The sequence below is a fragment of the Pleurodeles waltl genome, chromosome 8 (assembly GCF_031143425.1).
Source record: "Pleurodeles waltl isolate 20211129_DDA chromosome 8, aPleWal1.hap1.20221129, whole genome shotgun sequence".
NCBI classification, from domain to species: domain Eukaryota; kingdom Metazoa; phylum Chordata; class Amphibia; order Caudata; family Salamandridae; genus Pleurodeles; species Pleurodeles waltl.
In genome coordinates this window covers 1,529,727,103-1,529,753,945 of record NC_090447.1, presented here as the reverse complement: position 1 = coordinate 1,529,753,945, position 26,843 = coordinate 1,529,727,103, and the positions used below count along the sequence as shown (strand labels likewise).

The 26,843-nt window shown below is 48.3% G+C and overlaps 1 protein-coding gene across 1 annotated transcript in view; it reads left to right on the top strand.

Moving 5' to 3' along the window:
• Positions 1–26,843, top strand: part of RRP1B (ribosomal RNA processing 1B) — a 170,608-nt gene that overhangs the window by 133,429 nt on the left and 10,336 nt on the right. Inside the window, exons 14-15 of the mRNA XM_069202945.1 lie at positions 15,971–16,123; positions 16,781–16,847. Coding sequence (XP_069059046.1) covers positions 15,971–16,123; positions 16,781–16,847 — 220 coding nt within the window. The remainder of the gene's footprint in view (positions 1–15,970; positions 16,124–16,780; positions 16,848–26,843) is intronic.

Below are 26,843 nucleotides of genomic sequence, written 5' to 3'. Positions count from 1 at the left end.
CATATCGCACTAGACTCTCAACCTAAATTGATGACAAATATAATCATATTTTAACTCTCTTGATGGACGTGGAAAATTGGAAGCGTTCCCAGAAATCTGCCTCAACAATTTAAAAACTCAATTCTTCACAATGGGCTCAAAATTAGCACGCAGCAGAGCCGGAGGGTCCACACCGGCGCTTGCGTCGTAGGCGTGAACATCAGCTCACAAACAAAAGCAAAAGGTTGTGATATAATTATCAGCTTTGTGCAACGAGGCGAGATTAAAAAGGTTGCCGTGATATTTAGAATGCCACACTTTTGGCAGAAGTAAAATACTGCTTCTCTGAAAGCTCTATCTGACTCCTTCACTACCACTTAACAAATACTAAAGTAGTCATTTCATGTAGCTAAAACTGTACATGGAGGTCCTGTTTAAACGCAGTGGCAGGTTTATTCTAGAAAAGGTCCTTGTCATAAAAAAAAAAAAAAAAAATATCTACTGGCTACAAATCAAGGACCACATGCAGTCTTTAATCCTAACCCAGGGAGAGAAATATCTTACAACACCAAGTTCATCAAACTTGTGACACCCAGATAGCGAAGCAAAGTTTGTTAATCATCTCTACCATGATATGCACAACAAAGTCAGCTAAACCGAATGCCAACTGGTCCTGTATTAGAAATGCCAGTTGTCCTGTATTAGAAGTAAATATTTTAAAAAACACAGCTTGATGAGCATGTAAGGCCTCACCCAGGTCGTCTTTGTTTACTCCTAATTGAAGAGTAAGGAAATATTCCCCACTCGCACGCTATGGAACCACCGGTAACCTACATGAAGGGAGCACAGTCAGAAAACGAGTATATGAACTGAAGCGTTGTTACTTGGCACATCACCCATGTGGTTTCAGTACCGTGCCCAAGTGGACATACCCGACTTCTCAACAAGTCTCTCTTGGACATGGCACATGAAGTTCACAATTAAATGTCATTATAAATCTCTGTACTATTACTAAGTACTTGTTTAATCTTCGGTGTCTTTGAAGATAGTGATTTCTAGATTCTGTTTCCAAAAGGGTCCATAGCAGGGCTGCACCGGAGTGTTATGATCGCACTGGTTTTGTCACTTGTACAGTGATATAATGTGAAGGGATTACACTGAAGCTCCTGTTGCTCCAGGGCTAGTCAGCGAAAAGGGAGAACCATGGAGCCCTGGGTCCACTATGCTCAGTTTGTTTTGCCAAGCTCAAGTCTATTCTTAAAAACATTGCACGGTGTAAAAGGAATGACCAGCTGTAAGGAAATGCCTCCTTGGCATGGTTGCCCCCTGACTTTTTGCCTTTGCTGATGCTATGTTTACAATTGAAAGTGTGCTGAGGCCTGCTAACCAGGCCCCAGCACCAGTGTTCTTTCCCTAACCTGTACTTTTGTATCCACAATTGGCAGACCCTGGCATCCAGATAAGTCCCTTGTAACTGGTACTTCTAGTACCAAGGGCCCTGATGCCAAGGAAGGTCTCTAAGGGCTGCAGCATGTCTTATGCCACCCTGGAGACCTCTCACTCAGCACAGACACACTGCTTGCCAGCTTGTGTGTGCTAGTGAGGACAAAACGAGTAAGTCGACATGGCACTCCCCTCAGGGTGCCATGCCAGCCTCTCACTGCCTATGCAGTATAGGTAAGACACCCCTCTAGCAGGCCTTACAGCCCTAAGGCAGGGTGCACTATACCATAGGTGAGGGTACCAGTGCATGAGCATGGTACCCCTACAGTGTCTAAACAAAACCTTAGACATTGTAAGTGCAGGGTAGCCATAAGAGTATATGGTCTGGGAGTTTGTCAAACACGAACTCCACAGCACCATAATGGCTACACTGAAAACTGGGAAGTTTGGTATCAAACTTCTCAGCACAATAAATGCACACTGATGCCAGTGTACATTTTATTGTAAAATACACCACAGAGGGCACCTTAGAGGTGCCCCCTGAAACTTAACCGACTGTCTGTGTAGGCTGACTAGTTCCAGCAGCCTGCCACACCAGAGACATGTTGCTGGCCCCATGGGGAGAGTGCCTTTGTCACTCTGAGGCCAGTAACAAAGCCTGCACTGGGTGGAGATGCTAACACCTCCCCCAGGCAGGAGCTGTGACACCTGGCGGTGAGCCTCAAAGGCTCACCCCTTTGTCACAGCCCAGCAGGGCACTCCAGCTTAGTGGAGTTGCCCGCCCCCTCCGGCCACGGCCCCCACTTTTGGCGGCAAGGCTGGAGGGAACAAAGAAAGCAACAAGGAGGAGTCACTGGCCAGTCAGGACAGCCCCTAAGGTGTCCTGAGCTGAGGTGACTCTGACTTTTAGAAATCCTCCATCTTGCAGATGGAGGATTCCCCCAATAGGGTTAGGATTGTGACCCCCTCCCCTTGGGAGGAGGCACAAAGAGGGTGTACCCACCCTCAGGGCTAGTAGCCATTGGCTACTAACCCCCCAGACCTAAACACGCCCTTAAATTTAGTATTTAAGGGCTACCCTGAACCCTAGAAAATTAGATTCCTGCAACTACAAGAAGAAGGACTGCCTAGCTGAAAACCCCTGCAGAGGAAGACCAGAAGACGACAACTGCCTTGGCTCCAGAAACTCACCGGCCTGTCTCCTGCCTTCCAAAGATCCTGCTCCAGCGACGCCTTCCAAAGGGACCAGCGACCTCGACATCCTCTGAGGACTGCCCCTGCTTCGAAAAGACAAGAAACTCCCGAGGACAGCGGACCTGCTCCAAGAAAGGCTGCAACTTTGTTTCCAGCAGCCTTGAAAGAACCCTGCAAGCTCCCCGCAAGAAGCGTGAGACTTGCATCACTGCACCCGGCGACCCCGACTCGGCTGGTGGAGATCCAACACCTCAGGAGGGACCCCAGGACTACTCTGATACTGTGAGTACCAAAACCTGTCCCCCCTGAGCCCCCACAGCGCCGCCTGCAGAGGGAATCCCGAGGCTTCCCCTGACCGCGACTCTTTGAATCCAAAGTCCCGACGCCTGGGAGAGACCCTGCACCCGCAGCCCCCAGGGCCTGAAGGACCGGACTTTCACTGGAGAAGTGACCCCCAGGAGTCCCTCTCCCTTGCCCAAGTGGAGGTTTCCCCGAGGAAACCCCCCCTTGCCTGCCTGCAGCGCTGAAGAGATCCCGAGATCTCTCATAGACTAACATTGCGAACCCAACGCCTGTTTCTACACTGCACCCGGCCGCCCCCGCGCTGCTGAGGGTGAAATTTCTGTGTGGGCTTGTGTCCCCCCCCGGTGCCCTACAAAACCCCCCTGGTCTGCCCTCCGAAGACGCGGGTACTTACCTGCAAGCAGACCGGAACCGGGGCACCCCCTTCTCTCCATTCTAGCCTATGTGTTTTGGGCACCACTTTGAACTCTGCACCTGACCGGCCCTGAGCTGCTGGTGTGGTGACTTTGGGGTTGCTCTGAACCCCCAACGGTGGGCTACCTTGGACCAAGAACTAAGCCCTGTAAGTGTCTTACTTACCTGGTTAACCTAACAAATACTTACCTCCCCTAGGAACTGTGAAAATTGCACTGTGTCCACTTTTAAAACAGCTATTTGTGAATAACTTGAAAAGTATACATGCAATTTTGATGATTTGAAGTTCCTAAAGTACTTACCTGCAATACCTTTCGAATGAGATATTACATGTAGAATTTGAACCTGTGGTTCTTAAAATAAACTAAGAAAAGAGATTTTTCTATATAAAAACCTATTGGCTGGATTTGTCTCTGAGTGTGTGTACCTCATTTATTGTCTATGTGTATGTACAACAAATGCTTAACACTACTCCTTGGATAAGCCTACTGCTCGACCACACTATCACAAAATAGAGCATTAGTATTATCTCTTTTTACCACTATTTTACCTCTAAGGGGAACCCTTGGACTCTGTGCATGCTATTCCTTACTTTGAAATAGCACATACAGAGCCAACGTCCTACATTGGTGGATCAGCGGTGGGGTACAAGACTTTGCATTTGCTGGACTACTCAGCCAATACCTGATCACACGACAAATTCCAAAATTGTCATTAGAAATTCATTTTTGCAATGTGAAATTTTTCTAAATTCTTAAAAGTCCTGCTAGGGCCTTGTGTGTTAAGTCCCTGTTTAGCATTGTCTTTTAGAGTTTAAAAGTTTGTTAAAAGTTTGAAATTAGATTCTAGAAACAGTTTTAGATTCTTTAAAAAGTCTTCCAACTTTTAGCAAAATAATGTCTGATACAGAGATGAATGTGGTGGAACTCGACACCACACCTTACCTCCATCTTAAGATGAGGGAGCTAAGGTCTCTCTGTAATATCAAAAAAATAACCATTGGCTCCAGACCTACCAAAATTCAGCTCCAGGAGCTGTTGGCAGAGTTTGAAAAAGCCAACCCCTCTGATGATGACATCACAGAGGAAGAAATTAGTGACTTGGAGGCCAATGTCCCTCCTCCAGTCCTAAATAGGGAGAACAGGACCCCTCAAGTCCTGTCTCCAACTGTGTTAGTCAGAAATGGTGAGTCCCTCACAGGAGGGTCCCACATTTCTGAAATCACTGAGGATGCTCTCAGTGAAGATGACCTCCTGTTAGCCAGGATGGCCAAAAGATTGGCTTTAGAGAGACAGCTCCTAGCCATAGAAAGGGAAAGACAAGAGATGGGCCTAGGACCCATCAATGGTGGCAGCAATATAAATAGGGTCAGAGATTCTCCTGACATGTTAAAAATCCCCAAAGGGATTGTGACAAAATTTGAAGATGGTGATGACATCACCAAGTGGTTCACAGCTTTTGAGAGGGCTTGTGTAACCAGAAAAGTGAACAGATCTCACTGGGGTGCTCTCCTTTGGGAAATGTTCACTGGAAAGTGTAGGGATAGACTCCTCACACTCTCTGGAAAAGATGCAGAATCTTATGACCTCATGAAGGGTACCCTGATTGAGGGCTTTGGATTCTCCACTGAGGAGTACAGGATTAGGTTCAGGGGGGCTCAAAAATCCTCGAGCCAGACCTGGGTTGACTTTGTAGACTACTCAGTGAAAACACTAGATGGTTGGATTCAAGGCAGTGGTGTAAGTAATTATGATGGGCTGTACAATTTATTTGTGAAGGAACACCTATTGAGTAATTGTTTCAATGATAAACTGCATCAGCATCTGGTAGACCTAGGACCAATTTCTCCCCAAGAATTGGGAAAGAAGGCGGACCATTGGGTCAAGACAAGGGTGTCCAAGACTTCAACAGGGGGTGACCAAAAGAAAGGGGTCACAAAGAATCCCCAGGGGAAGGGTGATGAGACAACCAAAACTAAAAATAGTAAAGAGTCTTCTACAGGCCCCCAAAAACCTGCACAGGAGGGTGGGCCCAGAGCCTCTTCACAAAACAATGGGTACAAGGGTAAAAACTTTGATCCCAAAAAGGCCTGGTGTCATAGCTGTAAACAGCATGGACACCAAACTGGAGACAAGGCCTGTCCCAAGAAAGGTTCCACTCCAAACTCCCATCCAGGTAACACTGGTATGGCTAGTCTCCAAGTGGGATCAACAGTGTGCCCAGAGCAAATCAGGGTCCACACTGAAGCTACTCTAGTTTCTGAGGGTGGGGTGGATTTAGCCACACTAGCTGTCTGGCCGCCTAACATGCAAAAATACAGACAGCAACTCTTAATTAATGGGACTAGAATAGAGGGCCTGAGGGATACAGGTGCCAGTGTCACCATGGTGACAGAGAAACTGGTTTCCCCTGGCCAATACCTGACTGGAAAAACTTACACAGTCACCAACGCTGACAATCAGAGAAAAGTACATCCCATGGCAATGGTTACTTTAGAATGGGGAGGGGTCAATGGCCTGAAACAGGTGGTGGTCTCCTCAAATATCCCAGTGGACTGTCTGCTTGGAAATGACCTGGAGTCCTCAGCATGGGCTGAGGTAGAACTAAAAACCCATGCAGCAATGCTGGGTATCCCTGAACTGGTGTGTGTGAAAACAAGAGCACAGTGCAAGGCACAGGGTGAACAAGTAGAGCTGGAGTCTGGAAGAATGGCCCAGCCTACCAAGAGAACAGGAAAGTCAGTTGGGAAACCAACTGCAACACAGCAGAAGAAAGGGAACCTCTCTTCTCAGGAAGAAGTTCTGCCCTCTGAGGGAACTGAGCCTTTGGAGCTTGAACCTTATCAGGTTGAGCTCTTAGGCCCAGGGGGACCCTCAAGGGAGGAGCTGTGTAAGGGACAAGAAACCTGTCCCTCTCTTGAAGGCCTTAGGCAGCAAGCTGCTGAAGAGTCCAAAGGCAAGAAAAATGGAACACATAGGGTCTATTGGGAAGATGGACTCCTGTACACTGAGGCCAGAGACCCCAAACCTGGTGCCACTAGGAGAGTGGTAGTGCCTCAGCTGTTCAGGAAGTTCATCCTAACATTGGCCCATGACATTCCCCTTGCTGGACATTTGGGACAAACCAAGACGTGGGAGAGGTTAGTCAACCACTTCTACTGGCCCAATATGTCCAACATGGTTAAGGAGTTTTGCCTCTCCTGCCCCACCTGTCAAGCCAGTGGTAAGACAGGTGGGCACCCAAAGGCCCCCCTCATTCCACTTCCAGTGGTGGGGGTTCCCTTTGAAAGAGTGGGTGTGGACATAGTTGGTCCACTAGAACCTCCCACAGCCTCAGGAAATATGTATATCCTGGTAGTAGTGGATCATGCTACCAGGTATCCTGAAGCTATTCCCCTTAGGTCGACTACTGCCCCTGCAGTAGCCAAGGCCCTCATTGGTATCTTTACCAGAGTGGGTTTCCCTAAGGAGGTGGTGTCTGACAGAGGTACCAACTTCATGTCAGCATACCTAAAGCACATGTGGAATGAGTGTGGGGTGACTTATAAATTCACTACACCATACCATCCACAAACTAATGGCTTAGTTGAGAGATTCAACAAGACATTAAAGGGCATGATCATGGGGCTCCCAGAAAAACTCAAAAGGAGATGGGATGTCCTCTTGCCATGTCTGCTTTTCGCTTACAGAGAGGTGCCACAGAAGGGAGTAGGATTCTCACCCTTTGAACTTCTGTTTGGTCATCCTGTGAGAGGACCACTTGCTCTTGTTAAAGAAGGCTGGGAGAGACCTCTCCATGAGCCTAAACAAGACATAGTGGACTATGTACTTGGCCTTCGCTCTAGAATGGCAGAGTACATGGAAAAGGCAACCAAAAACCTTGAGGCCAGCCAACAGCTCCAGAAGTTTTGGTATGACCAAAAGGCTGCACTGGTTGAGTTCCAACCAGGGCAGAAAGTCTGGGTTCTGGAGCCTGTGGCTCCCAGGGCACTCCAGGACAAATGGAGTGGCCCTTACCCAGTGCTAGAAAGGAAGAGTCAGGTCACCTACTTGGTGGACCTGGGCACAAGCAGGAGCCCCAAGAGGGTGATCCATGTGAACCGCCTTAAGCTCTTCCATGACAGGGCTGATGTGAATCTGTTGATGGTAACAGATGAGGATCAGGAGGCAGAGAGTGAACCTCTCCCTGATCTTCTGTCATCAGACCCAAAAGATGGCACAGTAGATGGAGTGATCTACTCAGACACCCTCTCTGGCCAACAGCAAGCTGATTGTAGGAGAGTCCTACAACAGTTTCCTGAACTCTTCTCCTTAACCCCTGGTCAGACACACCTGTGTACCCATGATGTGGACACAGGAGACAGCATGCCTGTCAAAAACAAAATCTTTAGACAATCTGACCATGTTAAGGAAAGCATCAAGGTGGAAGTCCACAAGATGCTGGAATTGGGAGTAATTGAGCGCTCTGACAGCCCCTGGGCTAGCCCAGTGGTCTTAGTCCCCAAACCTCACACCAAAGATGGAAAGAAAGAGATGAGGTTTTGTGTGGACTACAGAGGGCTCAATTCTGTCACCAAGACAGATGCTCATCCAATTCCAAGAGCTGATGAGCTCATAGATAAATTAGGTGCTGCCAAATTCTTAAGTACCTTTGACTTGACAGCAGGGTACTGGCAAATAAAAATGGCACCTGGAGCAAAAGAGAAAACAGCATTCTCCACACCTGATGGGCATTATCAGTTTACTGTTATGCCCTTTGGTTTAAAGAATGCCCCTGCCACCTTCCAAAGGTTGGTGAATCAAGTCCTTGCTGGCTTGGAGTCCTTTAGCACAGCTTATCTTGATGATATTGCTGTCTTTAGCTCCACCTGGCAGGATCACCTGGTCCACCTGAAGAAGGTTTTGAAGGCTCTGCAATCTGCAGGCCTCTCTATCAAGGCATCCAAATGCCAGATAGGGCAGGGAACTGTGGTTTACTTGGGCCACCTTGTAGGTGGAGGCCAAGTTCAGCCACTCCAACCCAAGATCCAGACTATTCTGGACTGGGTAACTCCAAAAACCCAGACTCAAGTCGGGGCATTCCTTGGCTTGACTGGGTATTACAGGAGGTTTGTGAAGGGATATGGATCCATTGTGACAGCCCTCACTGAACTCACCTCCAAGAAAATGCCCAAGAAAGTGAACTGGACTGTGGAATGCCAACAGGCCTTTGACACCCTGAAACAAGCAATGTGCTCAGCACCAGTTCTCAAAGCTCCAGATTATTCTAAGCAGTTCATTGTGCAGACTGATGCCTCTGAACATGGGATAGGGGCAGTTTTGTCCCAAACAAATGATGATGGCCTTGACCAGCCTGTTGCTTTCATTAGCAGGAGGTTACTCCCCAGGGAGCAGCGTTGGAGTGCCATTGAGAGGGAGGCCTTTGCTGTGGTTTGGTCCCTGAAGAAGCTGAGACCATACCTCTTTGGGACTCACTTCCTAGTTCAAACTGACCACAGACCTCTCAAATGGCTGATGCAAATGAAAGGTGAAAATCCTAAACTGTTGAGGTGGTCCATCTCCCTACAGGGAATGGACTTTATAGTGGAACACAGACCTGGGACTGCCCATGCCAATGCAGATGGCCTTTCCAGGTTCTTCCACTTAGAAAATGAAGACTCTCTTGGGAAAGGTTAGTCTCATCCTCTTTCGTTTGGGGGGGGGTTGTGTAAGGAAATGCCTCCTTGGCATGGTTGCCCCCTGACTTTTTGCCTTTGCTGATGCTATGTTTACAATTGAAAGTGTGCTGAGGCCTGCTAACCAGGCCCCAGCACCAGTGTTCTTTCCCTAACCTGTACTTTTGTATCCACAATTGGCAGACCCTGGCATCCAGATAAGTCCCTTGTAACTGGTACTTCTAGTACCAAGGGCCCTGATGCCAAGGAAGGTCTCTAAGGGCTGCAGCATGTCTTATGCCACCCTGGAGACCTCTCACTCAGCACAGACACACTGCTTGCCAGCTTGTGTGTGCTAGTGAGGACAAAACGAGTAAGTCGACATGGCACTCCCCTCAGGGTGCCATGCCAGCCTCTCACTGCCTATGCAGTATAGGTAAGACACCCCTCTAGCAGGCCTTACAGCCCTAAGGCAGGGTGCACTATACCATAGGTGAGGGTACCAGTGCATGAGCATGGTACCCCTACAGTGTCTAAACAAAACCTTAGACATTGTAAGTGCAGGGTAGCCATAAGAGTATATGGTCTGGGAGTTTGTCAAACACGAACTCCACAGCACCATAATGGCTACACTGAAAACTGGGAAGTTTGGTATCAAACTTCTCAGCACAATAAATGCACACTGATGCCAGTGTACATTTTATTGTAAAATACACCACAGAGGGCACCTTAGAGGTGCCCCCTGAAACTTAACCGACTGTCTGTGTAGGCTGACTAGTTCCAGCAGCCTGCCACACCAGAGACATGTTGCTGGCCCCATGGGGAGAGTGCCTTTGTCACTCTGAGGCCAGTAACAAAGCCTGCACTGGGTGGAGATGCTAACACCTCCCCCAGGCAGGAGCTGTGACACCTGGCGGTGAGCCTCAAAGGCTCACCCCTTTGTCACAGCCCAGCAGGGCACTCCAGCTTAGTGGAGTTGCCCGCCCCCTCCGGCCACGGCCCCCACTTTTGGCGGCAAGGCTGGAGGGAACAAAGAAAGCAACAAGGAGGAGTCACTGGCCAGTCAGGACAGCCCCTAAGGTGTCCTGAGCTGAGGTGACTCTGACTTTTAGAAATCCTCCATCTTGCAGATGGAGGATTCCCCCAATAGGGTTAGGATTGTGACCCCCTCCCCTTGGGAGGAGGCACAAAGAGGGTGTACCCACCCTCAGGGCTAGTAGCCATTGGCTACTAACCCCCCAGACCTAAACACGCCCTTAAATTTAGTATTTAAGGGCTACCCTGAACCCTAGAAAATTAGATTCCTGCAACTACAAGAAGAAGGACTGCCTAGCTGAAAACCCCTGCAGAGGAAGACCAGAAGACGACAACTGCCTTGGCTCCAGAAACTCACCAGCCTGTCTCCTGCCTTCCAAAGATCCTGCTCCAGCGACGCCTTCCAAAGGGACCAGCGACCTCGACATCCTCTGAGGACTGCCCCTGCTTCGAAAAGACAAGAAACTCCCGAGGACAGCGGACCTGCTCCAAGAAAGGCTGCAACTTTGTTTCCAGCAGCCTTGAAAGAACCCTGCAAGCTCCCCGCAAGAAGCGTGAGACTTGCATCACTGCACCCGGCGACCCCGACTCGGCTGGTGGAGATCCAACACCTCAGGAGGGACCCCAGGACTACTCTGATACTGTGAGTACCAAAACCTGTCCCCCCTGAGCCCCCACAGCGCCGCCTGCAGAGGGAATCCCGAGGCTTCCCCTGACCGCGACTCTTTGAATCCAAAGTCCCGACGCCTGGGAGAGACCCTGCACCCGCAGCCCCCAGGGCCTGAAGGACCGGACTTTCACTGGAGAAGTGACCCCCAGGAGTCCCTCTCCCTTGCCCAAGTGGAGGTTTCCCAGAGGAAACCCCCCCTTGCCTGCCTGCAGCGCTGAAGAGATCCCGAGATCTCTCATAGACTAACATTGCGAACCCGACGCCTGTTTCTACACTGCACCCGGCCGCCCCCGCGCTGCTGAGGGTGAAATTTCTGTGTGGGCTTGTGTCCCCCCCGGTGCCCTACAAAACCCCCCTGGTCTGCCCTCCGAAGACGCGGGTACTTACCTGCAAGCAGACCGGAACCGGGGCACCCCCTTCTCTCCATTCTAGCCTATGTGTTTTGGGCACCACTTTGAACTCTGCACCTGACCGGCCCTGAGCTGCTGGTGTGGTGACTTTGGGGTTGCTCTGAACCCCCAACGGTGGGCTACCTTGGACCAAGAACTAAGCCCTGTAAGTGTCTTACTTACCTGGTTAACCTAACAAATACTTACCTCCCCTAGGAACTGTGAAAATTGCACTGTGTCCACTTTTAAAACAGCTATTTGTGAATAACTTGAAAAGTATACATGCAATTTTGATGATTTGAAGTTCCTAAAGTACTTACCTGCAATACCTTTCGAATGAGATATTACATGTAGAATTTGAACCTGTGGTTCTTAAAATAAACTAAGAAAATATATTTTTCTATATAAAAACCTATTGGCTGGATTTGTCTCTGAGTGTGTGTACCTCATTTATTGTCTATGTGTATGTACAACAAATGCTTAACACTACTCCTTGGATAAGCCTACTGCTCGACCACACTACCACAAAATAGAGCATTAGTATTATCTCTTTTTACCACTATTTTACCTCTAAGGGGAACCCTTGGACTCTGTGCATGCTATTCCTTACTTTGAAATAGCACATACAGAGCCAACTTCCTACACCAGCGGTGAGTTGAACGTAATTACCCAGCAAGACAAATCTGTAGGAAGCTGGCTGTCTTTGCAGTGTACCAATGTAGGAGGTCGCTATGTCGATAGTCCAGTCAACCCTTATAGGTTTACAGGGGTAAAGGTAATAATCCCCAAATGTTCTCTTTTGTGGTACTGTGGACAAACAGTTTAGGCTTATCAGAGGATACTGTTAAGCATTTGTTGAACACAGTCAATAAATACGACACACACTCGAAGAATCTTAAAACCAAAGTTTAGAAAAATATAGATACTTGTTATATTATGTAAAAAAAAAAAAAAAACAACTTCAAGGAAGGTAAGTGTTGTAAATCGATTTGCAAGAAAGTAGCAGCTTTACTCACATGCTCTTTTACTCAGTTAAGACTTAAAAGTACTTTTACTGCAATGGTATCCTTGCAGACAGTTGTTCTCAGGTGTCCCCTGTTGGTTGTAAAGTGCTAGGGGAGCAAGGTCACTAACAGCACCAGTAGTACAGTTTTACCTGACCTGGGGAATCTGGGTGCAGTGGGACTGGATGAGTCAGGTGCCTTGTGCTCTGCGCTTCTGGCGAGGGGTGGAGGGGGATTGGCACCTGGAAACAGGCTTCAAAGGGGGACTTGGGGACATGCCTAACTACAACAGGGGGTGTGGTCAGTGGGGGGGAGGGGGTCCTATGACCAATAGAACCCTGTAGTTTGTTGTGGGCCAATGGCCATGAAGCCCGGGCGCAGCGGGTTCTGGTCGTCAGGTGCTCCTGTGTCAAGGAACCCACAATCCTTGGGTGGACCTGCAAAGAGGGGACAAAAACAGGGCAGCAGTTCCACTCTAGGTGATGGCCTCTGCCATGCTGATGTCCCTCGTCAGCTGGTCTCTGGTTAAGGAGTTTGAGTCCAGTCTGGACTCAAACAAGCGTTGGTTGCTGCAAAGGGTCCTATACCCTGGGTATTGGTGCAGTTTGGCTCCGGTAGGTCCTGGGGTCTTCTCATTTGGTGGGGAGACAGGTCGGTCCTGCTGGACCTTGGTGACCTCCTCCTGGTTGGCTGCTGCGTCAGTGGACCCGGTGCTCAGGAGAACAATAAACCCAACATTGCGGTTGGTGCCTGCAAGCTGCAGGGAAATGGTTCCTCCACTTCTAAGGAGATGCTGGCGGCTTGAAGTGCTGGAGGTCCTCAAAGGCTTTTGGAGGCTACACAGCTGCAGGGCGAGTCTGGTTGTCACAATTGTCTGGACAGGAGCAAGTAGGCAGACAGTGTATGGTGCCAAAAGTCCACCAGCGGTCTGCAGTTCACTTCTTCAGCTCTTCTTTGTCTTCTTCTTGTGTCAGACAAATCTGTTCTTCTGGTGTCAGGGGCCACCTAAATATTGAATTTAGGGGCATTTAGGAGAGTGTAGGGTAGTAGCCAATGGGCTACTTACCCCTGGTGTGACTACACCCCCTTTATGACCACTTCCTGTGGGAAGTGGGGATAACCCTGTCCTAGAATTCCTAGTTCCATCAAAATAAAATGGTGGAACCCTTCATTCGTGGAGCACATCAGGCTGCCGCCTTAAGAGTGTGACTAGCCTAGAAGTGCACCATGACTACCTCCGTAGCTAATTTCCCACCTGTCCTGGTGTCAAATGGGCCTCAGGGCAGGGGGTGGCCACTCCCAAGTCTGGGGATAGCTGGGGGGGTCACATACCAAAGGCGGCAAAGTCTTTGAAGTCCTTGGCCTTGGTATACAGGTTCACTAGCCATCCTGCTGGAAGAGGTGATAACACCTTGCTCTGAAGCAGCTATTGTTTCTGGCCTCTGGGAGCACAGGCTGTCACCTCCAGGTGGGGGGTCAGAAACATGTCTGTGGTGGAGACTAGTCGGTACCAGACAGCCAGCACACTAGAGGACTGCTAAGTTTCAGGGGTTACTTCTAAGGTGCCGTCTGGGTTCATGTCCCAATAAATTCAATACTGGCATCAGTCTGGATTTATTAAGACAAAGTGTTGGATACCAAACACCAAAGGTTTCAGTGAAGCCAGCATGAAGCTGGGTAACTTGTGTTTATCATTGCCCAGTACACACCTTAAGATGACTTTTTGTTGTTGTTGTTCACTTGCAATGTCTAAGTAATGCAACTATGCAAAAAGAACAGTTGATGGACGGAATGCAGAACAAATCAAACATTCACCCCCAGTCACGGATCTGGGTTTAATCCATCTGTTTTTTTGCTCACCATGCCATTCCAGTTTGGACCCAGCCATATACAAATCAGTTTTGACTCTGTTCCCCATGGGAACAGTCCAGTCCGAATTGCCAGACCAGGTCCTCCCTGGATCCAGAAACAAGCACACTGGGACCGGTTTTGGGGTATCACCCCTCTTCAGCCAGGCTAGCTTGAATCCAGTGGCATAGTGAGCATGGAACCTAACCTATGTCTGGACATACCCTTCCCTCTTGGGGTGACAAATGCAAACAGAACAGTTGATTGATGGAATGTAGAACAAATCAAACACTCACCCCCAGTCACAGATCTGGGTTTAATCCAGATCTGTGACTGAGGGTGAGTGTTTGTATTGTTCAGCACTCCGTCCATCATCCTTTTGTTTTGCTAAGTAGTTGAACTAGACATCACAGGGGCATATCTGCTCATGCAGCTATGTCCTCGCATCAAATATAATGCACCCTGCCTTACGGTTCTAAGAATGACTTGAATATATTTAGATGCAGTGACTGGTGCATGGCACGCAATGTGTGCCATGTTGTGTTTTCACTCATGGATTGACCAATCCAGTCTGTGTCTGCAGCCTGTGTGCAATTTGTAGCGGGGTCCTTTAGGGTGGCACAATGCATGCTGCTGGCCTTGGGACCCTCTCTGGTATTCGGGCCTTAGGTACCAGGCGTACCATTTACTACGGACGTACAGAGGTACTAGAGCACATTTTTATTCAGAAGACCATACACAAAAAACATAATTGATTAGGAGAAGGATTTGGGAGATTGTCATGGTTATTGATCATCTCAACATGTAAATGAGTGTAATTTGCATCTATTTTTACTTTATTTTAGGGAAAGGGCACTGGCAACCTGTTTAGCAGGAACCCAGTGCACCACAGTCGAAAAACCTGAGTACATGTGAGCAAAAAGTGGGAGTGACCGTGTCCAAAAGGAGCCCTCTCCTACAAAATCATATGTGAATCTAAATAAACGGTAGACAACCAGGAGTCCACCTATCCTTATGGGCCGGTCATTTAGTGATTATAAAGTGGGGTTAGAATAAGAAGGAAGGAAGACTGTTACTTACGCACAGCTGGCTCCTGGAGCCGGTTTCAAGCAGATGCTGCAGCTGCAACATACATTGCCCCTTGGGGCAAGAGTGCTTGGCACTGACTGGTGCAAATCTCCAAGCAGCGACATGAAAGTTTGTTGCTCCATGACTTAAAGCCCCACCCCAGCGGCTCAGGTTTTCAGCAGGCGAGCCAGCTAGGATCTTAGACAGAGACACGTTGCCACCTGCTGCTTCCTTGGTAATGGCTCCCTGGCTAAACACGTACATTACTTGGCAGGTAGTGTTTACAGTTTGGCCCCCAGATGCCCTGTTGGGTTCAGTCTGAGTCAAAAGGATTTTCCTAGAGCCTTAGCAGCATTGAAACACAGCGTTCAGTTTTTTGCTGCAAATTGTAATTGTTTCCAGGAGATACATATCTGTGAGTATGGATCATTGTGAGAGAGAAACGCAGCTCGGCCTCTCTAGTGATAAGAGTGTAGAATAAGAGAGGTCTCAGGTTTGACCTTCCCTCTCGGGGCTTTTATGGAGTAAACGTCACTGAACTTGCCTTCTACCAACGTAGTTGCAAATCAGGCTGGAAGTGGTACTGTCCAGTTATCCAGTATTTGAGCTTCGCTCAGTCCTTTTGAAACATTTTTGTAAGTTTGTCACTAGGTAGTGTAGTTTTAGACTGACCCTAGGCACTCTGCTCCCATGTGCCAGCACCTGATTGGGTTAGTCTGGGTGGCTTTCTTATGATCTGATGGTAAAAACGTTTTGCTCTATCAAGGGCCCATGCATACTCTTGGCTGTAAGATGGTACACTTCTTTGTTATGATGAGATGAGGCAGTCCAGTTATGATGGCCCATCCAGCTTTGCAGGGATAATTCATGCACACTTCCTAGTACGCTTGTCTTCTCTGACTTGTCAGTGCACTCTTTGTTATGATTGTTATCTGCTGTGGCAAGGTGCTGAGATTCTGTTTCGTTATAGGTACTGGACAATGACACTTTTGTCCCACTAGTGGCAAAGCCGCTTAAGAAGACCCCAAAGGTTGAAAACAATTTTGTGAAGTTTGAGAAGGTCACCCCTCCAAAGCCAGCCTTCGTCAAGAAAAATAAGGGCAGTCTATCTGGCCAGAAACAGGTATTGTTCATTTTGCTTTCATTGGTAAAGCCTACTCAACCCCAAACTGCCACACCAATGCCCCAAACACTTTCCACACACTGCATATAACACCATGGTGCTGCCTTCTAAATGTCCCTCCTGCTGCCCATCCAGGGTCTCACTTTTCTGCTTTTAGAGGTCCTCCGATGTACTGTGCTCATCTCATTCCCCATCGGGCAACAGCCTAGCCTTGCCTCGGCATATGAATAACCTGTGTTTGTAGTTCTGCGCAGCTCATGACCACATGTACAGAGTTCAACTGTGCCTTCGATCCCATATTCAGAGCTTCTTTGCCCAGCCCTCATTGCCGTCGCGATGTGCTCCACCCATGCTGTGTGTGCACAGGTACTGTTACTAATCATGTCCCCAAGGGTTTGGGGTTATTTTCTATCCATATTGTGTGCAGAGCCCCTGGTTCTTACCCGTCACGTTCCTTGGTGCATATGTAGTTATGTTTCTGCTATGCCCATGTATCCCTCTGTAGTTCTGCACAATCACAACCATGTTCGCTGAGCTTATTTGGTTATATGTATGCAATGCACGCTACTCATTCTGTGCTCATATGAGCCTGTCTGCGCTCCCCCTGCCAATCTGTGCAAAGTTCCCTATTTTTTTTTTGTGTCTCTTTACCTGCAGATGAACCGGCTGATGGACAGCGGAAACAAAAAGGTCACCTTTGGGCTGAGCCAAAACACGACGGCAGGTATGTTCTTTGTAGGAAGTTGGCTCTGTATGTGCTATTTCAAAGTAAGGAATAGCATGCACAGAGTCCAAGGGTTCCCCTTAGAGGTAAAATAGTGGTAAAAATAGATAATACTAATGCTCTATTTTGTGGTAGTGTGGTCGAGCAGTAGGCTTATCCAAGGAGTAGTGTTAAGCATTTGTTGTACATACACAGAGACAATAAATGAGGTACACACACTCAGAGACAAATCCAGCCAATAGGTTTTGTTATAGAAAAATATCTTTTCTTAGTTTATTTTAAGAACCACAGGTTCAAATTTAACATGTAATATCTTGTTTGAAAGGTATTGCAGGTAAGTACATTAGGAACTTTGAATCATTTCAATTGCATGTATACTTTTCAAGTTATTCACAAATAGCTATTTTAAAAGTGGACACTTAGTGCAATTTTCACAGTTCCTGGGGGAGGTAAGTTTTTGTTAGTTTTACCAGGTAAGTAAGACACTTACAGGGTTCAGTTCTTGGTCCAAAGTAGCCCACCGTTGGGGGTTCAGAGCAACCCCAAAGTCACCACACCAGCAGCTCAGGTGCAGAGTTCAAAGTGGTGCCCAAAACGCATAGGCTTCAATGGAGAGAAGGGGGTGCCCCGGTTCCGGTCTGCTTGCAGGTAAGTACCCGCGTCTTCGGAGGGCAGACCAGGGGGGTTTTGTAGGGCACCGGGGGGGGACACAAGCCCACACAGAAATTTCACCATCAGCGGCGCGGGGGCGGCCGGGTGCAGTGTTAGAACAAGCGTCGGGTTCGCAATGTAAGTCAATGAGAGATCAAGGGATCTCATCAGCGCTGCAGGCAGGCAAGGGGGGGCTTCCTCGGGGAAACCTCCACTTGGGCAAGGGAGAGGGACTCCTGGGGGTCACTTCTGCAGTAAAAGTCCGGTCCTTCAGGTCCTGGGGGCTGCGGGTGCCGGGTCTTTTCCAGGCGTCGGGACTTAGGTTTCAGAGAGTCGCGGTCAGGGGAAGCCTCGGGATTCCCTCTGCAGGCGGCGCTGTGGGGGCTCAGGGGGGACAGGTTTTGGTACTCAGTCGTAGAGTAGTCCGGGGGTCCTCCCTGAGGTGTTGGTTCTCCACCAGCCGAGTCGGGGTCGCCGGGTGCAGTGTTGCAAGTCTCACGCTTCTTGCGGGGAGATTGCAGGGTCTTTAAAGCTGCTCCTTTGGATAAAGTTGCAGTCTTTTTGGAGCAGGTCCGCTGTCCTCGGGAGTTTCTTGTCGTCGTCGAAGCAGGGCAGTCCTCAGAGGAGTCAGAGGTCGCTGGTCCCTTTGGAAGGCGTCGCTGGAGCAGAGTTCTTTGGAAGGCAGGAGACAGGCCGGTGAGTTTCTGGAGCCAAGGCAGTTGTTGTCTTCTGGTCTTCCTCTGCAGGGGTTTTCAGCTAGGCAGTCCTTCTTGTTGTTGCAGGAATCTAGTTTCTAGGTTCAGGGAGAGCCCTTAAATACTAAATTTAAGGGCGTGTTTAGGTCTGGGGGGTTAGTAGCCAATGGCTACTAGCCCTGAGGGTGGGTACACCCTCTTTGTGCCTCCTCCCAAGGGGAGGGGGTCACATCCCTAATCCTATTGGGGGAATCCTCCATCTGCAAGATGGAGGATTTCTAAAAGTTAGAGTCACCTCAGCTCAGGACACCTTAGGGGCTGTCCTGACTGGCCAGTGACTCCTCCTTGTTGCTTTCTTTGTTCCCTCCAGCCTTGCCGCCAAAAGTGGGGGCCGTGGCCGGAGGGGGCGGGCAACTCCACTAAGCTGGAGTGCCCTGCTGGGCTGTGACAAAGGGGTGAGCCTTTGAGGCTCACCGCCAGGTGTTACAGCTCCTGCCTGGGGGAGGTGTTAGCATCTCCACCCAGTGCAGGCTTTGTTACTGGCCTCAGAGTGACAAAGGCACTCTCCCCATGGGGCCAGCAACATGTCTCTAGTGTGGCAGGCTGCTGGAACCAGTCAGCCTACACAGATAGTCGGTTAAGTTTCAGGGGGCACCTCTAAGGTGCCCTCTGTGGTGTATTTTTACAATAAAATGTACACTGGCATCAGTGTGCATTTATTGTGCTGAGAAGTTTGATACCAAACTTCCCAGTTTTCAGTGTAGCCATTATGGTGCTGTGGAGTTCGTGTAAAACAGACTCCCAGACCATATACTCTTATGGCTACCCTGCACTTACAATGTCTAAGGTTTTGCTTAGACACTGTAGGGGCACAGTGCTCATGCACTGGTACCCTCACCTATGGTATAGTGCACCCTGCCTTAGGGCTGTAAGGCCTGCTAGAGGGGTGTCTTACCTATACTGCATAGGCAGTGAGAGGCTGGCATGGCACCCTGAGGGGAGTGCCATGTCGACTTACTCATTTTGTTCTCACTAGCACACACAGGCTTGTAAGCAGTGTGTCTGTGCTGAGTGAGGGGTCTCTAGGGTGGCATAAGACATGCTGCAGCCCTTAGAGACCTTTCTTGGCATCAGGGCCCTTGGTACTAGAAGTACCAGTTACAAGGGACTTATCTGAATGCCAGGGTGTGCCAATTGTGGATACAATGGTACATTTTAGGTGAAGGAACACTGGTGCTGGGGCCTGGTTAGCAGGGTCCCAGCACACTTCTCAGTCAAGTCAGCATCAGTATCAGGCAAAAAGTGGGGGGTAACTGCAACAGGGAGCCATTTCTTTACATTCTTCAAAAGAAGATTTTTGTGGATAGGGTGGTTGATGCGAGTGACAACACAAGGGCATAATTCAGGGCCTGAAAAGGAAATGATTTTAGGAATTGGGTGATCAGCTACAGTTTACTTTCTTCCCAGAAATACAGGTAAGCTGCAGTGGCTCTCAAAACATCACTTTTGGAAGCCACCATTTCCCAAGCAGTGAGATTGCAGCATGTGCTGCAGTAGATCACATGCTCTGTCAATTTTATGTTGACATTTTGTTCATGATATGCCGTATCATTTTTACAATCACCAGTTTGTCATTAGCAAAGGATTACAATGGCAATGACACTGTGTAGTACACTTGTTACAGCGCAAGCACAAGGTAATTAAACAATTGTATTAACAGTGTAAAAGTTTCCTTTACCTCCTGGAGAGTAGTATTGCATGTGTCCCGATGTAATAAAAAAACCAATCCGTGCGGGTGCACTGGAGTCCTGCTGTGGTGGGTAGTTTCTTCCTTTACTCCAGATACGGGGGTTACTCTGCAACGTTGTGCACCTGCGTGTCACCGTTGAGGCAGTTTCTCTCGAGTCATGTACTTTCCGAGTGGTGTGATGCCTCCCCGATGGTTGGCTGCTTTAAGATTCTCTATCACAGTCGCACCTTCTCTGTACACTTGGGTCCTTTCATTCCAGAATCCTCCAACCATTATTATTTTGTTAATACGCAGTCCTCCTTATCCCTTCGGAGTGCTCTGGTTTCTAGGGCTGCCCAATATATTACCTCTCGTTTCCAGTTCAACTTGGGAGGTAGAATTTCCTTCCTTTTCATTATGATGACCGTTTTGGTCAACAAAAAAACTCTGCTGTAAATTTCACGACAACACTTTGTTTTTCTTAGGCTTTTCTTGCATATCTCCAGTAAGCTACTCGCTATGCTCCCCATGACTCTTCTCCCTCTGATGTGCTCTATACAGCCTACTACTGCAGCTCAATAATTGTTTAATACCCGGCAGTCCCATAGCATGTCTTGGAAATGAGCTTCTTTGTGCCTTTGTGCGGGCAGGCAGAGGGGAGTCCATGGGTTTCTGTCCTAGGTATTCTCTCTTGAAGTTACTGGAGTTATTTTATTAAGTCTTCATTCGAATAGCCTGTGCCTCTAGGCACACATTCGTTTCAAGTACGTCTTTTCACAAACACTGCACTTCATAATGTCTTGTGCTTTGTCACTTCTGCACACCAGAGCTGCCTGTTCTCTCTGTTTGACCTATTCTCCGTTTGATTTATTCAACCAGCTACCTGCGATTACAACTCCAAGTACCTTCAGAATTATTTCCTTAACTTTGGACTCATTTCATCCTGCCCCTTTAACAGAGCCGCCCCTCTTTCTTTGTGTTCCTTCACTTCCTGCTTACCTGCACTTGCAGGCGCCCTTCAAGGCGCAGTCCAGTCCTAGGATCACTTTTCTTTCTGTACAGCACCCGTCTTGGCGCCAGAGATGTTTCTTTGGACTGCCTGTTTCTGGGTTCTGTCTGTGATAGCTACTGTTAAATCCCACTGCATCCTAGGCTGCTACAAGTAGATAACCAAGTGCGGAGGTTGTGTAGTCATGACTCACATTAGTATGTGGTTGTGGTTTAGTAACTAAATGGCAGCATTCCCCGGTATAAAAGCGGATCCTAGATTCATTTTTTGAAGATATTTCAGTATACAGCCCCAACCACAGCCTCTGGTTAATTGTGTTGCACAAAAGGGAGAGACTGTCAGGGTACAGGCACATCAAGCTAAAACTCACGTTTTGGCAGTGATTGCGGGGATAAAACTGAATGATAAACATTAAGCTACATGTGGGCATCGAACATCAAAACTTTATATAAGGAGATATATCAGGGATTTATAAAATAGCCTGGTTTATCTGCGACTGCTACCTACCTCCCCTATCCATATTTACATCCCTGACATTAAGTTTGCTGAGGGGTTTTCTGAACTTTATAATCGACTACAATGGAACTAGCTTCCAATCTCACCCTAACTGGGACCCATGATACGTCTTTTTTATTTTGTTTTGTTTTTTTTCCCCTCTTCTTCCTTCCAGGAATATACTACTGACTGCTCATCACTCCTTTGAACCCATGTCGGGGGACTGCAGCACATCTTAGGTTTACATTTAACAAATTCTTCACAAATGGTACTGGACCGCTATCCAGTTTGTCATACCTGGGCTGGGCTTCTTTATGCTACAGGTGTAGGCTGGAAGAGGGTTATCTTTGTCCCATTCTGTTGGCCTGCCTCGCTCACTCCAAAAACTAACCAGCCATACCCCTGTTCTGACACTCTTGCATGTCTTGGTCACTCCAGAGATGAGTTGTCATTAGTGGCTCTGGATGCTGACTTTACTGGCAGGTCCCCATGGTGCGCTTCCTTTGTCACTGGAAGACGCAAACATTACCTACGTACACAGAATGGCTTATGGAACTGTTTTGCCTCCTATGAAGGAATCATTTACAGGTCGGAGAATATGTTGAGTATACAGTAAGATTTGGGCACCGCTGCTAAATAATGGAAGATGTCCTGCTGCCCCCATGGGACCGACTAGTGTAGGTAGCACCATCATGAGTGGGTCCTTTCTAGTTTCTCTGTGACCCAGGCTATCCTTCTCCCACCTCTCTCCTTGGGATGTTTATGATCATCTTTTGTCTAACTTTGTGGCTCTAGAGGTGATATTGTCATGATGATCCCTCCCGTCATTCGTGGATTCTATGCCAATTAGGAACAGGAAAGTCTTGATTAAAACACTGCCACTCCCTACACCCTCTGCCACACACAGCACTTGTTATAATGCCCCCATCTTTTGTGGATGTTTGAGACACAATAGGGATTTTTTAAAAAACATAATTGTAATATTCCTATGTATTGGCTGTTCTCATTACAAGCTTACCATGTGTTGTCTCTTTGTGCTTGTAAGATTGATGCTGGAATGGTTGTGCTATTAACCAGATAAAAAAAAAAAAAAAAAAAAAACTTGTGACCGCTTATGGATTTGTTGGGCCTATAAACAAGTACACAGCGTAAGTAAAACAATTGGGTAACCACTGGTCTAAAGTAACATGTGGTAATGGGCACAATAATGTATTCCTCCATTTTTTCATCCTTATCAACTCTGTTAAAGTCTGAGGACCAAATTATAACAGTAGTGTAAGGAAATGCCTCCTTGGCATGGTTACCCCCTGACTTTTTGCCTTTGCTGATGCTAAGTTTTGATTTGAAAGTGTGCTGAGGCCTGCTAATCAGGCCCCAGCACCAGTGTTCTTTCCCTAACCTGTACTTATGTTTTCACAATTGGCACACCCTGGCACCCAGGTAAGCCCCTTGTAACTGGTACCCCCGGTACCAAGGGCCCTGATTCCAGGGAAGGTCTCTAAGGGCTGCAGCATGTCTTATGCCACCCTGGGGACCCTTCACTCAGCACAGACACACTGCTTGCCAGCTTGTGTGTGCTAGTGGGGATAAAAAGACTAAGTCGACATGGCACTCCCCTCAGGGTGCCATGCCAACCTCACACTGCCTACAGGTATAGATAAGTCACCCCTCTAGCAGGCCTTACAGCCCTAAGGCAGGGTGCACTATACCATAGGTGAGGGCATAAGTGCATGAGCACTGTGCCCCTACAGTGTCTAAGCAAAACCTTAGACATTGTAAGTGCAGGGTAGCCATAAGAGTATATGGTCCAGGAGTCTGTCATGCACGAACTCCACAGCACCATAATGGCTACACTGAAAACTGTGAAGTTTGGTGTTGGTGTAGGAAGTTGGCTCTGTATGCACTATTTCAAAGTAAGGAATAGTATGCACAGAGTCCAAGGGTTCCCCTTAGAGGTAAGATAGTGGCAAAAAGAGATAATTCTAATGCTCTATTTTGTGGTAGTGTGGTCGAGCAGTAGGCTTATCAGAAAGTAGTGTTAAGCATTTGTTGTACACACATAGGCAATAAATGAGGAACACACACTCAGAGACAATTCCAGGCCAATAGGTTTTTGTATAGAAAAATATATTTTCTTAGTTTATTTTAAGAACCACAGGTTCAAGATTTACAAGTAATACTTCAAATGAAAGGTATTTCATGTAGGAACTTTAGGAACTTTGAATTAGCAAAATAGCATATACAGTTTTCACATAAATGACATATAGCTATTTTAAAACTAGACACAGTGCAATTTTCAACAGTTCCTGGGGGAGGTAAGTGTTTGTTAGTTTTTGCAGGTAAGTAAACCACCTACGGGGTTCAAGTTAGGGTCCAAGGTAGCCCACCGTTGGGGGTTCAGAGCAACCCCAAAGTTACCACACCAGCAGCTCAGGGCCAGTTAGGTGCAGAGGTCAAAGTGGTGCCCAAAACACATAGGCTTCAATGGAGAAGGGGGTGCCCAGGTTCCAGTCTGCCAGCAGGTAAGTACCCGCGTCTTCGGAGGGCAGACCAGGGGGGTTTTGTAGGGCACCGGGGGGGGGGCACAAGTCAGCACAGAAAGTACACCCTCAGCAGCACGGGGGCGGCCGGGTGCAGTGTGCAAACAAGCATCGGGTTCGCAATAGGATTCAGTGGGAGACCAAGGGGTCTCTTCAGTGATGCAGGCAAGGGGGGGGCTCCTCGGGGTAGACACCACCTGGGCAAGGGAGAGGGCCACCTGGGTGTCGCTCCTGCACTGGAGGTCGGATCCTTCAGGTCCTGGGGGCTGCGGATGCAGAGTCTTTACCAGGCGTCGGGTCTTTGAAGCAGGCAGTCGCGGTCAGGTGGAGCCTCGGGATTCCCTCTGCAGGCGTCGCTGTGGGGGTTCAGGGGGGTCAACTCTGGCTACTCACGGTCTCGTAGTCGCTGGGGAGTCCTCCCTGTGGTGTTTCTTCTCCACAAGTCGAGCCAGGGGCGTCTGGTGCAGAGTGCAAAGTCTCACACTTCCGGCGGGAAACGTGTGTTGTTTCAAAGTTGCTTCTTTGTTGCAAAGTTGCAGTCTTTGGGGAACAGAGCCGCTGTCCTCTGGAGTGCTTGGTCCTTCTTGATGTAGGGTTGTCCTCTGAGGCTTCAGAGGTTGCTGGACCCTGGGAACGCGTCGCTGGAGCAATGTCTTTAGAAGTGGGGAGACAGGCTGGTAGAGCTGGGGCCAAAGCAGTTGGTGTCTCCGTCTTCTCTGCAGGTTTTTCAGTTCAGCAGTCCTCTTCTTCTTCGGTTGCAGGAATCTATCTTGCTGTGTTCTGGGAGCCCCTAAATACTGAATTTAGGGGTGTGTTTAGGTCTGGGGGGTTAGTAGCCAATGGCTACTAGCCCTGAGGGTGGCTACACCCTCTTTGCGCCTCCTCCCTGAGGGGAGGGGGGCACATCCCTAATCCTATTGGGGGATTCCTCCATCTGCAAGATGGAGGATTTCTAAAAGTTAGTCACCTCAGCTCAGGACACCTTAGGGGCTGTCCTGACTGGCCAGTGACTCCTCCTTGTTGTTCTCATTATCTACTCCGGCCTTGCTGCCAAAAGTGGGGCCGTGGCCGGAGGGGGCGGGCAACTCCACTAGCTGGATTGCCCTGGGGTGCTGTAACAAAGGGGGGTGAGCCTTTGAGGCTCACCCCCAGGTGTTACAGTTCCTGCAGGGGGAGGTGTGAAGCACCTCCACCCAGTACAGGCTTTGTTACTAGCCACAGAGTGACAAAGACACTCTCCTTATGTGGCCAGCAACATGTCTGGTGTGTGGCAGGCTGCTAAAACTAGTCAGCCCACACTGGTAGTCGGTTAAGGTTTCAGGGGGCACCTCTAAAGTGCCCTCTGGGGTGTATGTTACAATAAAATGTACACTGGCATCAGTGTGCATTTATTGTGCTGAGAAGTTTGATACCAAACTTCACAGTTTTCAGTGTAGCCATTATGGTGCTGTGTAGTTTGTGCATGACAGACTCCCAGACCATATACTCTTATGGCTACCCTGCACTTACAATGTCTAAGGTTTTGCTTAGGCACTGTAGAGGCATAGTGCTCATGCACTTATGCCCTCACCTATGGTATAGTGCACCCTGCCTTAGGGCTGTAAGGCTTGCTAGAGGGGTGACTTATCTATACCTATAGGCAGTGTGAGGTTGGCATGGCACCCTGAGGGGAGTGCCATGTCGACTTAGTCGTTTTATCCCCACTAGCACACACAAGCTGGCAAGAAGTGTGTCTGTGCTGAGTGAGGGGTCCCCAGGGTGGCATAAGACATGCTGCAGCACTTAGAGACCTTCCCTGGCATTAGGGCCCTTGGTACCAGCGGTACCAGTTACAAGGGACTTACCTGGATGCCAGGGTGTGCCAATTGTGGAAACAAAAGTACAGGTTAAGGAGAGAACACTGTTGCTGGGACCTGGTTAGCAGGCCTCAGCACACTTTCAAATCATAACTTGGCTTCAGCAAAGGCAAAATGTCAGGGGGTAACCATGCCAAGGAGGCATTTCCTTACAACAGTCCAAAGAACACAAACTGCGCATAACAAGGAAAGCTATAGAGGTATCCTCAGGACAGCTTTGTAGTGAAGTAGCACATTTATGTAAGCTACAAGGCCTAACCACTAACGATTACCTCCTCAGTTTAAAGAGCACAGACCATCTAAGAAAAATGTGTAGTACGTATTCTACACAGATGTTTGCCGAGGAAGAGCTATGTTGGGCTGATACAAATGGCCACAGGGTACAAATATCACCTTTATGTTTGTTACATGTATTTATTATGATGGGTCAGAAACTACAGGGCCTTTTTCTCTCATCCAGGTCCCAAAACGTGTAATGTGATTTCCTGTGATGTTATCATCATGCCAAAGGTTGTGTGATGTTTTCCCCCGATTTCTGCTATATATCAATTACTGGTTATAAAACCTGAAAACTCCTACCTCTTTTTGGTAACAGAGTATGACTAGTATGTCAGTGGAGAGAGGGGGAAGGGAGACGGGAGACTGGAAGCGATAGCCCTGTCCCTCTCGCCCTATATCTCCACCCCTCCCATAAATGAAACTAAAGATGGCATTAGAAGGGGATTAACATGAATGGTCGCTGGTTCCTCCTCATACAATCCCCACTTCCTGGCTGAGACGTTTTTTGTTGTTTTGTACTGAGGCTGATAATCTCCTCCACCACTAGAACACTGATATTGGCCTGTATTTTTACTTTTAAAATGCAGGTGGCCTGGGCAGTTCACCAGAAGGGGGAGGGGGTGATATCTGTTTCCCATCGTAGTCATCTTCAGAAGTCACTTTAGTTGTCTCTGTACTAAGAAAAGCAGCTGAAATCTTGAAAATGGCCTTGTCCTTTGCTCGGGCGAAGTCCAACATTGTA